Below are 14,115 nucleotides of genomic sequence, written 5' to 3' on the forward strand. Positions count from 1 at the left end.
TTCACGTTTATGGTTGGAAGTTAGTGTAAGATCCCGAGACTTGGATGTTTCTGGCGAAAATCAGAAGTTAAAACGCACAACTCTAGAAATCCTTTTATTTGTTGCTGAGCGCTGACAACAATAACAAGATGAAAATTGAAAAGATGAACTGCCTGCAACATAATTAAAACTACTGTTTATTTACAATCTTTGGTATGTCTTATCTATCTGGGCTTTTGAATTTATGAATACATTTACTTGACTTTGAGACACCTCCAGAAAGAATAACTAATGAATAATTTCATATAAATCTTTATCATATGAGGTCGAACTACATTCCCACCCAAGGTTGATATCCTAGATATTGTTTCAGCTAGTAACGCCAGGGATGCTCACACTTCTGTGGCTAGCAACTCTTGGCTTGGAGGAAGTCCTAAATCACTCGACAGCTTGTTACACAGCTGCACAAACACAATTGAAGTTTTGATCTAGATGTCAGTAAAATGTGTTCTGAGGGAGATTTAAAGAGGAGGAAGCTTTAGAGAGGAGATTCAAGTACATACCTGTCTATATACTGTTGGGTCTCCATATGATTTTCTCAATTCAACTACATATAAGGATGGGCTAATCTCAAATACCTGATATAATGAGGTAAGGATTAATTTAACAATCAGTTATGTAAGCACAAACACCGTTGACTACTATAAAAAAATTACTAAAACTGCATGATTTGCTCAGAAAATTTAGATGTATTACCTCAGCGGCAACTGAAAGACTACCTAGGCTCTTCTGTGGCTTGTGCTCTTGAGTTGCTTTCAACTAGATACATAAGAATACACATTGTTAAGTTAATAGACTTATGATATATAACATAGTTTATGTTAGATATCACAGAAATTTTTATGTTAAAATGTGTAAGTTGAGAACTTATATTAACCTTTCCATTTTTCTTCTGGACTCGAAACCCCATCTCCGTGACGATATCTTCAATCCTCTCAAGCAAATCTTTTGCAGAATGATTGGATGTAAATCTGATCTTCCTCTCTGAGACATCCTAAATTAACCCAAGCATAAAGCCAGTACTTTAGAGGTCAGGTACCATAAAAAATACTGAAAAAGATGTTTAAAAATTGCAATTCCTAACTTTTACATTTACCTCTTTCTCGAAGAAACCTGAGAGGTCCAGGCACGAGGACATCCCGATTAACTGGAAAGCATTGATGAGGGGGGGTGAACCAGGAGTCCTGTCCCCATCAGATGGCTGTTGCAAAAGTACAATCCTTTATTTGTGTGGAAAAAAAAGGCTTTAAATTTATAAAATATACCCGATAAGGGGTAATGAAAAGAGAATTTACAAGTTCTTACCACTTCATGCATTGAGAAGGCTTCATTATCAACAAATATATCTTCTTCGTCATCATCGGGATTTGCAGGAGTGTAGTCCTGCTCAAACCATTCGTCAGCTTTAATACCAGCTATTGTTATCCGTTTAACAGGATTTGGTTCAAGAATCTTCCTTAATAAGTTTTGAGCTCCAGGCGACAGCCATTTTGGTAGCTTAAAATCTCCCCTGAAGATCTGAAATTCCAAATTTAATGAGATTCACTTATAACAATGTCTTCAATTTCATGGTAATACATTAGAAGAAACAAAAGATCAGAAGCAACTTTTTGTTACCTTCTGATAAAGAACAGCAAGATTTCTATCATCAAAAGGTAGGTATCCAGTGAGGATTACGTATAAGATAACGCCGCATGACCATATATCTGAGGTGGCACCGTCGTACCCTCTATTGGCAAGAACCTCGGGGGCAACATAGTTTGGACTTCCGCAGGTTGTATGAAGTAACCCATCATCCTGATTGAATTGAAGAAACGAATCAACAAATTGAAAATAATCAGTGCCGGAAGCTTTCGGTAACAGAAAACATTACCCTAAAATGCTGGGGAAGAGCACTAAGGCCGAAATCAGATATCTTTATATTTCCTTTGGAATCAAGAAGAATGTTTTCTAACTGCAACACATTGAATTTCCATGGTCGTATTACAATCACGAGCAAGAAAGTTAATAGAAAAACTTGCAAAGTGGCAATTCTCATGTCACAAGTCTTCAAAATAACCTTGAGATCCCGATGGAAAACACCTTTGTTGTGACAGTAACTCACACCGTCAATCAACTGCTGGAAAAGCTTTCTCCCTTCGGCTTCTTGAAGTCTTCCCTTTGATGCCTGCACCACAAGACCAGAGCTTAGCTACATCACAGACATATTTAACATTGAATCACATAAGAAAATTTAGAGTTTTAGTGGTTGCTTCACTTTGGGCGTGAGAAATCCTAAACCAAATTAGATGGAAGAGGGATCCTTACAATTTTGTCAAACAACTCTCCACCAGTCACATATTCCAGGACCATGTAAATCTTGCTTTTGCTAGCCAAGACCTGCAATTTTTTTGGCAGCAAATCGAAAAAATATCAATTTCATTGCATACCACTAATTGTTTGTCATACACACATAAAGGTCATTTTAATTATTGGCTAAAATTAGTCAAACAAAGTGCCATACACGCAATGCAAACTGACGGCTCAGGTGATCAAAACCTACTCAGAAATTCATTACAGATCACCATCCATTTCCATTCCCCACCCACACAAAGCAAGCGTTCACAAGAATTGATAAAAATAAAAATAAAATTGTGAGTCAGAATTGATGCAACATAAATTTCTTGTCTGACTCGATGCATAAACCAAAGAATGCACAGTGGATCCCACAACGAAAGATAATTGGAGGTGGGGTTCATATTCAATTCAGTAATCACCGGCGTTATTCCAACCAACGCCAACCAGAACCAATTTCTTTGGTTTTTAATATTGGGTGGGTGTCAGAGAATCATTGGCCGTTGGGTATTTGGATTTAATTTCTGCATAGAATCCATTCAAGAGAAATCACTGGTCCATGTCACGTGAACCAACAATGTGAATTATTTATTGTTCACTCAGCAGACTTTTGTGAACAAGTCCAATGATCCAATGGTTGGAAAGAATCCCATCAGGGCGATTCCATTGATCCAATGAAAAATTGTAGATAGAATCAAATTGAAAGAAGAAATTAAGAATAGATCCAAAAAAAAAAAAAAGAGAGAGAAAGGTTGAGAGACAGCACAGCAGTGCTAGAGTTTGCTTTGAATCTGGAATCTGTTCTTGGGGTTGGGGGGTAGGCCATGATTAAGGGAAAGGAATCCAAAACAGCTTTGCAAGCTCATCAGAAGGGGAAAGAAAAAGGGGATAAGGTCATATCAACTCCCACAATTTTGCAAATCATCTTATTAGTAATAATAATAATAAACTAATGCTCACACTTTAGAGGAAAATTAACAGAAACATAAATTTTTAAAAAATGGAAATTACCTCATGTAATCTGACAACATTAGGATGTTTGAGAAGCTTCAAGGTGGCGATCTCTCTCTTAATCTGGCAAAATTAACAAATAATTAAGCAGAGAAAAGTGTAAGAGATGAGAAGATAATGGACGAATAAGAATGGAGTCAGAACGTTGGCCTCCTTGAAAGTTGATTTAAGAAGAGACAAAGCAAAATCATTAGCCATTTTGACACTCAATCCACTGCACGTCCACCTCCCGTTGTTGAAAAAAAATCAAATACTTAACTTTGCAGGCAAAACAGAACCGAAAACATTACAGAATCATGAATGAATCAAGATTCAGTAACAACCAAGTTAGGTTGCAGCCAAAGTTGACTTGGAAAAAAAAAAAAAAACCCATGTGAATAGCGAATAAAACGATACCCAGATGAAGAAGAAAGCAGAATCTATTGATATTATTATCATTATTTGCAGGCAGCAGGCAGGCATAAGCCATATGATATGAATAAACAACCCAGAGAAAGAACCCATGAGAATGAGAAGAGAATTAAAAGAATTGTTGTCGTTGTTGTTGTTTTTTTTTTTTTTGAAAAAAAAGAAGAAGAAAAAAAAGGAAAACAATAAAACAAAAGGATAAAGGAAGGAAAAACCTGATCAGTGATCTTGAGGTGGATGATCCTGTTCTTCTCGAGGATCTTGACAGCAAAAGGGAGGCCAGAATCTAAGTCCTGAGCAAACTTAACTTTGCCAAAATTGCCTTCACCTAATGTCCTTCCTAGCTCATACCTTCCCAGTCGCATTCCCTCCTGCTTCTTCTCTGCTATCACCATTCACTGTATCACTTCCCGACCAAGCAACAAATTAAGCAAGATTGGATTTTGTATTCGTGTATATCTGAAACTCTGACTCTTGTTGTTGTATGTTATGTTTCAGTTTTTTTCAGTTTCTGTTTGAGGAGATATGAGATATGAGGTGTGGGATTCAAGGCTCTTCAATGGGGGGCCTCCTTTATATGGACTTCACGGGGCAATGAAATGAATGCCGCCGCGTATTGTGTTTCGATTGACAATTGAGATTTTGAAACGCCGAAAACACACCACAACGTCAACAAGTCAACAACTGCTCTTTTTTATTTATTTTTTTTAATTATTATCACATAAATAGTAAAATAAGAGTGATTTTGTGCTGTGTTACAACTTAGCGCAGAACCTTCTTTTGCTTCTTCTTCTTTTATGGTCTCTTTACGCAAAGGTTTAGGAAATAAGAATAAATAAATAAAAATATAATTTATATTTATTTGATAAAATATAATTTAAGAATAAAAATAAAATATATGAGTCCCACATAATTTAAAAACAAGGAATAGGAATCTCATTCCTATGGAAGGTTGGCAATTAAGATTCTCATTTCTTGAACTGACTTTTATATCCCTCTAATTTTTTCGTATTTATCAAATTATTCTCGTTCAAATCATAATTAATTTTATTATTTTAAATATCATTATTATTATTATTATTAAATTTTTTAACTTTATTATTTTAGTTATTATTAATTATTGTTGTTATTATTTTTATTAATATTATCATTATTAACATTTATTATTATTATTATTATTATTATTATTATTATTATCATTTTTATCATTTTTATAATAATATTTATACATGTATCTAGTTAATGAAAATTACATTATTTAATACTATAGGTATTTTGATAAATTAATTCTCATTTTCATTTCTCATTTCCAATTATTTTACCAAGTAAACACATTAATGACATTCATGCATATTCTCATTCCTATTTATTTTTGCCAAGTAAATATTGAAATCTCATTCTCATTCCAGCTTATTCACATTCTCAGTCCATTCTCATTTCACTCAATTCTCATTTCATGAAGCAAACACACCATTAGAGTTTTACTTTGCCTATTGGATGTTGCCTTGCCCCAAAACCCCCCACGTTGGTTCTCTTTCTCGTGTCCCAGAACAAGACAAAACAAGACAGGACAGTCTTTTCACTCTTGTTATTTCACACGCACCGCACGTTTTTGTAATTTTATATATATACACACACACACACACATATATATATACATATATAATAGTTTTCTGATTCGGGATCATAAAGGACGGGAAACATGCGGAAAAACTTTAAAACTGCAGGATTTTAAAGATTTAAAACTTAAAGCGCTTAAACCGCACGGTTTATGCGTTTTTTCGAATGTTTCTTTAATCGTCTTATTTATTTTACATCATATTTTAGACCTTTTTTTCTACTTTTGATCGTACAACTTTGACTCGTGAGGTTATTGTTGATTCATCTCATTAATTATGGTTTATCCTATTTATGTTAAAACTGTTCTATGGAGTGTTTCAACAATGTACGCCATTTAGGTTTTGGTCCAGTGGTGAACCACTACTCTCAAAGTTAAACAGGACTATAAAGCTAGTGGTTGGAGTCTCCATATGCTCAACCTCCCTCAATTAAGTAAAAAATTATGTGAAGTTAATTTGTAAGTCTTTCTCCTTTACGAAATGCGAGTGGAGTAGATATATTCCTTATATGTGAGTGTCATATGTTTGAGCATGTATTTCACAAAATTAATATAATAATATAAGTCGTAGTTATATATCTGATTGTAAATATCAGTGTAATGTATGCTCTAATAGCAGTTGTAAATATTTATGTAATATAGTAATCTAATGCGTAAACAGTATTAAAAAAAAAAAACAACGTACTCTCGTATCGTTTTATCGAAACCATAAAATTTTATCTCATATACCAAAAAAATAAATATTCAAAATAAAAACATTTTACATATTTGATGGTTCATTAGAATTTTATTTGGCTTGATCTTGACTCTTTTTTATCTTTTAAGGATTTTGTGTCACATTTGTGTCTATAATTTTAATTTTAATTTTACATTCCCCATATATACTAGTCAATGGATGGTGTTATCTAATAACTGATGAGACAATTTGTTGAATTAGTAAACCAATCCAAAAAAGGGAAAAGAAAGGATGAGTATGGAAGATGCAAGATATATATTCATTACGTTAAAAATAAAATTGGTTTTACCAAACCCAAAAGCGAAAAGAGGAATAAATACTTGGGGATAATAAATAAAATTGAGAGATTGAAGAGAACAACCCAACATCTCAAAGAATACATGTAATCCCTTTTTTTTATTCATTGATATTCGCACTTTGATTTTATTTATTTATCTGGTGATTTTATTCCTTCCAGGAATTATTTAAAATAATAATTGGAAGAAGAGTTTATGTGAGACAGTTCTGATCGTAATTTTATTTATTTTTATATATAAAAAAAACCGTTTAATAAAATCTTCATTTTAAAATCAAACCACCAAATCAAGATAGTATGATGATGAAATAAAAAAAGAATACACACCACGACGGTCTTATGAAAAAAAAATATATATATATATATATTTTATCCCTACTTCATGGAAAGCAAAGTTAGGGATTTCCCTCCCTCTCTTAATATTAAATTTTCAAGAAAGAATCTTGTGTGCACAAGCACAGCATAACTTAAGTAAGTACAAGGAGTTGGTAAATAGTTAATGATTCAAAGATAATGCGCTGCGTGGCGATATCCTATCCTGCTATCATCGCATCATGTGCATCTCAGTTTTTCAATTATTTAATTAATAATAATTATTGCACAACGTTTGCTGCGGCCGCTTTTTTAATTTTTAATTTAATTAAGGTTAATTTACAAGATTCATGTGTGTGTGTGTGTGGGGCCAAAGAGTAAAATACTGACTTTCGGCTTAAGACACGGGCCTCAGATTTTGTGGGATGACATAATTTTCATCTATCTCCCCCCTTTGGGTGTGCGCTGTTCATATAAGACAAACATAAAGATGATATCATATCATATCATATATTGACCCCTCACTTTTTATGTGCTCAAATTATTGGGCCACGTTCATGGTGATGGTGCCACCCCCAAACCGGCCTTATCACGTCAGAAGTTTAGCTTCTCATAAACGTTTGCATTTGCGTCAAGATTTAATATATTAAAAAATATATATATAAACGTTTGCATTTGCATAAACTCATAAAATATATTAGTTTCTACAAACCGACCCTAAATTAATTTAAGCTACCGTATAATTCACTCGCTCAAAAACACTACACTAGTTTATTTGGCCCGTTTACATGCGTATTCTACACGAGGACCCAACAGGATGCGACCGAAATTAATTTAATAGAAAGTATGTTTGTTTAGTATGACTTATTATATGGCCATGCGTACTTATTTCATTTCATAAGATTTTATTAAAAATTTTATTATTATTATTTTATTTTTTTTGTTTAAAAATAACTTTTCAAAATTAAACAAGTTATTTTGTCTCTACTAGTAGTTATTATTTTGATTTTTGATATAACCACAAACTTATTTTGTACAAACTTATTTTGTACAAACTAATGTGGCATGACAAGATTAAATTTTACCTCTTAAATTTTAAGTTTTTGAGATTAGAGATTAAATTTTTTTATATATTAAATATAAAAATATCATTTACTTATTTGATAATTTTATTTCATTCCTTCCATAACATAACTATAAAAAAAAAAAAACTTGCCTATTAATGTAATTTTATAATTTTTAATAAAAACTCTCATTGACAATCAAATAATTAATATTTTTTGGGTAAAAAATCTCCCTCTTAAAAGTTGTATTAACAAAAACTTTACTTAAATAAGTTTTATTTAAAAAGTCAGAACAAACTAAATCTAAGATTCTATTGTCAAACTTGTTTTTAATTCTTTTTATCACTATCAAACATGCTCTTAAACATTTCAAGAATTTGTGGATGTGTACTCTCTATAAAATACAAATTTGAGCAATATGTTCGGTCATGGAGCAACACAAAACTATTTTTGTAAAAATGCACTATTATTTGTTCTTTCTTTTTTTTCATTGTATTGCTTAAAATTCACAATTTAAAAGTTTGAATTACGTCCACCCTGTTGATCTATTCTTTAAATATTTTAACAGTTCTACAAATTTGGCGTTAATAATATTAGAATATTTTTTGAAAGTAGATTTCATTAATATTATATTTATTATAATTTATTAATATTTACATTAAAAAATCTATAACAAAAAAAAAAAATAATAATCTGTTGAAACCTTGCTTAGATAGGGTTTGGCACGGTCAAGATATTTAGATCCAAATTAAATCAAATTTATCTCCAAATAATTAAACATAATTTTTCCCATAACGTACAGAGGAATCTTGAATATTGAATTACTCAAGTACAAGAGGACGAAAAAGTGATTTACCAATTTATTATTATTATTTTTGATGAAAAAGTGATTTACCAATTTATTAAGTAAAGTGAATTACTCAAGCACAAGAGGACGAAAAAGTGATTTACCAATTTATTATTATTTTTTTTGATGAAAAAGTGATTTACCAATTTATTAAGTAAAGTGGTTTTTGAGTCAATTAAGCATTACTTAGCTTGTTTGAGGTTAAAACGCACATTGATCTAAAGTGATTTACATTACTATCTTTGTAACTCAACATGCATTATCAAAATTACCCTTCATTTTTTCTTTCTTTCTTATGCAGATCAAATGTATATATTCTCTATTTATTTACCGCAATATCCCGTAAACTAAATTCTCACTTACACGACATCAATTCTTATCCTTTCTTATTAAATCACAATTGCATTGTCAATAAATCATTACCCAATTTCTTTAATTATTGGAGGAAAACTCTCGTGGACCTTAACCATGGTGCTTATTGGCGCTGGGATCAATGACTTCTAAGCAAAGCTTACAATTTCATGTCATCATAATCCACTTTCTTCAATAAGGTCAAAGAAGGTGGATGTCATTTGGATCGTGACTTTCGTTTTATGTAAAAGGAAAATTTACTGGCTTTGTAAATGGGTCCGGCTAAGTTAGATCAACATCAAGGTGGAGCACTACTGATGGATAATAGAAATATAAATATTAAATTTATATTTATTATTATAATTTAACGGTCATTATCAATGTTCCGTCATGAAATTGATCTAATTTAACCACTGCTATTAAAATTTAATTTTGAATAGTGTGTGTGTTTTTTTTTTTTTTAAGTGATGATGGCCCATACAAAATCTAAATTTATCAGTTTTGGACAGAAAACCTTTCACATTCACTTGCAATGAACATTGAAAGAAGAAAATGCGTGGGGTAGATGGGTGGTAGTACGAGGAGTAGAAAGAAAAAACAGGGTTCATTAGGTAATTTTATAAAAAAATATTATACTAATAGAAAATCTAAATAAAGAGCGAGTGTTTAGATGAAATTAGTGAGATTAAATAACACCGCTCTGTAATTTGATTGTACATGGCAATTTGTTTTCAGTAAGACAAAAGCTAAATGGCCATTTTGCTCAAGTAATGTTATTGATCATTAATTCTATATATATATATATATATTTCCAATGAAATTAAATTTTACTTGCGAGTCCCCTCATATTAATGAAACTTATATTAGTGTAGATCATTGCACTATTGTGTTAATCGAGCAGCGCCCTCTCGACAAGCAATATAGCCAGAAAAAAATGGAGTCGGCTGATTCTTAATTTAATCAATAAGCTACGGTTAATGATAATTTTGTTAATAATTAATTATGTCGTGTTCTCTCCTAATTCAACCCTTGCTTTTATTAATCGAGCAATTATACACGTAATGAGAAAAAGGAAAATCACGACGGATTAAAACGTTGGTATATAAATAAATCCAATGATGATAAACTCAATTACGTATCAATAATTAAACTTTCTTGATGGCTGCTAACATGAAACTTATGAAGAATATTCATGCACTTGCATGTATAATATCATTAATGAAGATGAAGAAGGAGGAGAAGAAGAAGAATATTCAACTATCAACAAAGTTATCCTTATCCGATGTGCAAGTTTTCTTTTGCGTGTGTGTTATGCAATGAGTAATGTACAAGTAAGTAGATAATGTACCAACGGGCCTTTGGTCCAGTGGGAGAGCTCTTACACTTAGAATAATGAGTGCAAGGGTTCGAGCCTCCATAAAAGTATTTATGGGGTTTATTTACAATCCTTCCTCAATTATCACATAATTGAGTGGAGCCAGTCTATTCCTCACGAAATGTGAGTAGAGTGGACAGCCCTCGAATATTTGAGAGGGTTTGAAGAATTTTGGCAGCTCTTCAGAGGAGTACATGCCACGATGAAGGTCCCAATTGTAGAATCTGTGTGTAAATATTAATTGTAATACCTACAGTCCTGTATAAACAGTATTAAAAAAAAAGTAGATAATAGATACCCATCAACGTATTATTGTATTCAATTTACTAATGATTAAAGTTTTCTTTTTAACTTGTACACAACAAACACAAATAATTGAGCCACAAGAAAGGAAGTGCTATTTTGTTTTTCGGCAACACGTTATAAATAAAATACAAAGCCAAAGGAATATATGCACACATGATGGTAACAACTGAATGATTGACTGACTACTCATCGTATATATTTGAATCGGGCATAATTAAAATAAGAAAGACCCTTTTGTTCCTAGCTTCTAGGATCAAATAATAATAATAATAATAATAATACAAGAAGTTTTAATCGTTTAAAATTGGTTCTGAAATTGATCAGTTTATATAGATTAAGATCATATAATGATCATATGCCTGTAATGTATTGTATGTGTCATTCATTATAGGCCCTGATACGAAAGAGTAATGAATGTGGGTGAAAATGAAATTGACTTAATGTCCGTCTATCTCCTATAACTATAGAGGACTTTAAATAATCACCGCAAATTTGATCACGGAAGCAGTGGGCACATCATGAATCACGAGAATTAGCTATATAGCTGGAATGCAAAGTCAAGGACAATGTTCAACTACCACTAATATTTATGCTATTAATATATGTATGTGAATATCTTAGCCTTGGAAATTTATTAATTACTTTCTTTTCTTTTCTTTTTTTTTTTTTTGACCGTCACACCTCTTTTTTGCATTTTGTATTTTTTTGACCGTCTGTCCAAGCAATAATAATCTGTAAAATGTGATCAGATCATGAGTCGCATCAGCCGTCACAATCACATTCACACAATTCACATGTAAAAATTAGACACCACAGGTCCACCGTCCACACAAACTCTGCTATTCAAGCTCGCCGTCATGCTGCATGTGTATTGATTATTATTTTTGTGGTGGACGGTCCCCGGGCGTTTCTTTTAATTAAATGGTCCCAATCCCAAAACAAGCTTATAATTAGGAAGCAATTTAACTGAATTGAAAATTAAAACAAGCTTATATTCCCATATTGTAATATTTACCCAGCTCGATTACATGTGGTTGGTGCCCCTTAATTTCTTTCCTTTTTGATTTTTTTCGTGCTTTTCTTTCATAAAATTTAATTCACGCAGCTTTCGTTTAATAATTTCCTCCTAAATTATTAATATTCCATTTAATTTGCAGCCAGCTTCTGGTGACCGCATCCAGATGTAAATAATTAATAGTAGCAACTAATTCATTTATATTTATATCCACCGTGTACGTAGTGTATGGTGGTCGATATATCCCATGCACTTGCAATATTAATTCCCTATGTGATATATGCATGCCCACAATTGAAGGCGACATTAATTCGTGCACATACATATATATGTGTGTGTGTGTGTGTGTGTTGGGTGCGGGTGGGGTTAGACGACATGTGTGGTCAAGGACAAAGCTAGCTAGACCGGCATCGAAATGAATGCCTGTAGTTGCATGCATGTGATCGGGTCAAACGAGAAACTAGTACATAACATAGCATGGGGTTTCTTCTTCTTCTTCCTCTTCGGACGTATCATTTAATTTTCTTGTCGTTATATGGTTGCATGAGAACTCGTCCCCGGCCAGATATTAATTGCCCCGGCCCACACCACAATTGCTCTGCTCTGCTCCTGCCCTACAGCCACACACACACACACACACATATATGTATATATATATACAAACAAAAAAAGACACACTACCGCATGCATGCAGTTTGTGTTGTGTGGCTCTAATTTGCAACAACTGAATTGGAGCTTGCTATGTTACGGATTATGTAACATACACACCCAATTGAATTATATAATTAATACACATATGTACACAATAAAAAATTTTCAAAGATTTTTTCTATCACAAACTGAAAGTGAAAGTGAGAGTGCTGTAGTAATGACCGTAATCATTCTCACACTTTTTTTTTTTTTACTTTTTTGAAATTCATGCGCATTTAGAAAAATAAAATTTTCCTAGTGAAAGAAGTTTTAGTCACTCAGTCTGAAAAATCTGTCCGATAAGCATTGATGGAGTGAGACGCAGCGGAAACGGAAATTGATAGGGTAGGTAAATTAGGTATCGTTCTAGTATTAGATTAAGTCAATGCGATTAGATTACGATTTAATTAAAGTGTGATTAGATCTCATTCTAATCCAAAATAACTAAATGAGATTTTTAATAATGTGCAAAGCGAGATTAGATAACGCTTTAATTCAAACGACTCTACAAGAGAGAATTTAATAGATAATCCCAGAGGAAATTATAAAAGAGGGATTTTATTGAATAACTGAATATGAAGTTATGAAAATAATAATAAGATCTCTCTATTTATAATAAAGTAAATCTATTTCCATAAGTTAATTTAAAAAAGAAAATTAAATTATAATTATAATAGAAATAAAAGATGAAGACACATACATGATTGACTCTAATTAAAATAGAAAGTTCTTGAATAATAAAACTCTAGAATCTTTAATTAACCTAAATTAACGTCCTACATCATTCTCCCATTGTTAAAAGAAACTTGTTCTCGAGTTTGAATGCAATCTGGAGGACGAAACTTGCAGTGTAAGATCAAATCATCTTGTAATTCGAACTTGTAGTCGAGAAATTTGCAACTCATCCCACTATTTTGAAACACTTATGTTTAATCTACTAGTAGCAAACGATACGTGCTCTTCTTTAGGAGTGCGCCAAGCTATAAACCAATGCTCAATTTTGTCCAACCAATCAAGAAATTTGTTTGGACGAGTGTATGCATATAGTTCCTGTACATGATAAATAGGAGGGCAAGAATGGTAGTTTGTCGTTTATGGCCCAATTTTCACACAGTGACAAAATTGTAAATAAAGAAAATATTGGGAAAAACTTTAAATAAACCAAAATATGGGTTACCAGCGACGGTGATCAAAAATTTAGATAAGGATAGGTGGATCTGGAAAATTTGAGGTCAGTGAGTGTGATGGTGGTGGCGGTTTGACTCAATCGTTGTGGATTCACCAAAAAAATAAATTAAAATGAGAATGTTAAGAATAAAATTGAGAAATGTAAGAGCTTCATCAAAATCTTCACATTCAGTAGGTCCAAAACGTGCCCACAATTCTTCTTCAAAATCCGTCAATGTTATCATTCTTCGCTTCTCTTTATAAGCTTTGTACAGCCATTGCCACCATTGGATGGCTTTACCTTCAAGGTGGAATGATGCCAATGCAACCTTTTGTGCCTCTACAATTCCATTGTAGTCAAAAGAATTGTGAAACTTTGCTAAGCCACTCCGTAGGATCATCACCAGTGTACCTTGGAAATTGTAGCTTAGCCATTTTTTATGAGAAAATCATTCAGCTTCCATCTGCTTCCTCTTTGGTGTTCTCCTTGTAAGAATGGCTAGTGTGACTATTGATGTTGTGACCGAACCCTTCTTTATTTGAAAAT

The 14,115-nt window shown here is 32.4% G+C and overlaps 1 protein-coding gene across 3 annotated transcripts; it reads right to left on the reverse strand.

Annotated features, from left to right (window-relative positions):
• Positions 1 to 135: 135 nt before the first annotated feature.
• Positions 136 to 4,429, reverse strand: LOC102613698 (CBL-interacting serine/threonine-protein kinase 1). 3 transcript variants are annotated; one of them, XM_052434966.1, is made up of 13 exons: positions 4,008 to 4,155; positions 3,529 to 3,803; positions 3,385 to 3,447; positions 2,347 to 2,418; positions 2,099 to 2,206; positions 1,913 to 1,993; positions 1,657 to 1,836; positions 1,345 to 1,557; positions 1,136 to 1,240; positions 917 to 1,033; positions 736 to 798; positions 543 to 617; positions 136 to 467 (listed from the first exon to the last, which is right to left on the reverse strand). In XM_052434966.1, exons 2-13 carry the CDS (start codon positions 3,580 to 3,582, stop codon positions 372 to 374), a joined length of 1,227 nt encoding a protein of 408 aa, XP_052290926.1. In that variant the 5' UTR covers positions 3,583 to 3,803; positions 4,008 to 4,155; the 3' UTR covers positions 136 to 371. The 3 variants fall into 3 exon arrangements, with proteins under 3 accessions (XP_052290926.1, XP_024947963.1, XP_006488732.1); XM_025092195.2 differs by lacking the exon at positions 3,529 to 3,803 and having other exon boundaries at positions 4,008 to 4,429; XM_006488669.4 differs by lacking the exon at positions 3,529 to 3,803 and having other exon boundaries at positions 136 to 440; positions 4,008 to 4,425.
• Between the last annotated feature and the right edge of the window lie 9,686 nt (positions 4,430 to 14,115).

Source organism: Citrus sinensis, chromosome 1 (assembly GCF_022201045.2).
Source record: "Citrus sinensis cultivar Valencia sweet orange chromosome 1, DVS_A1.0, whole genome shotgun sequence".
Classification (NCBI taxonomy): domain Eukaryota; kingdom Viridiplantae; phylum Streptophyta; class Magnoliopsida; order Sapindales; family Rutaceae; genus Citrus; species Citrus sinensis.

Excerpts from the sequence above, each read along its gene's own strand:
- LOC102613698 (XM_025092195.2), bottom strand. The coding sequence starts at position 4,187 with ATGGTGATAGCAGAGAAGAAGCAGGAGGGAATGCGACTGGGAAGGTAT. Across the intron at positions 618-735 it reads GTCTTTCAGTTGCCGCTGAG|GTATTTGAGATTAGCCCATC; the intron begins GTAATACATCTA and ends TCATTATATCAG. Across the intron at positions 468-542 it reads ACCCAACAGTATATAGACAG|ATCAAAACTTCAATTGTGTT; the intron begins GTATGTACTTGA and ends ACTGACATCTAG.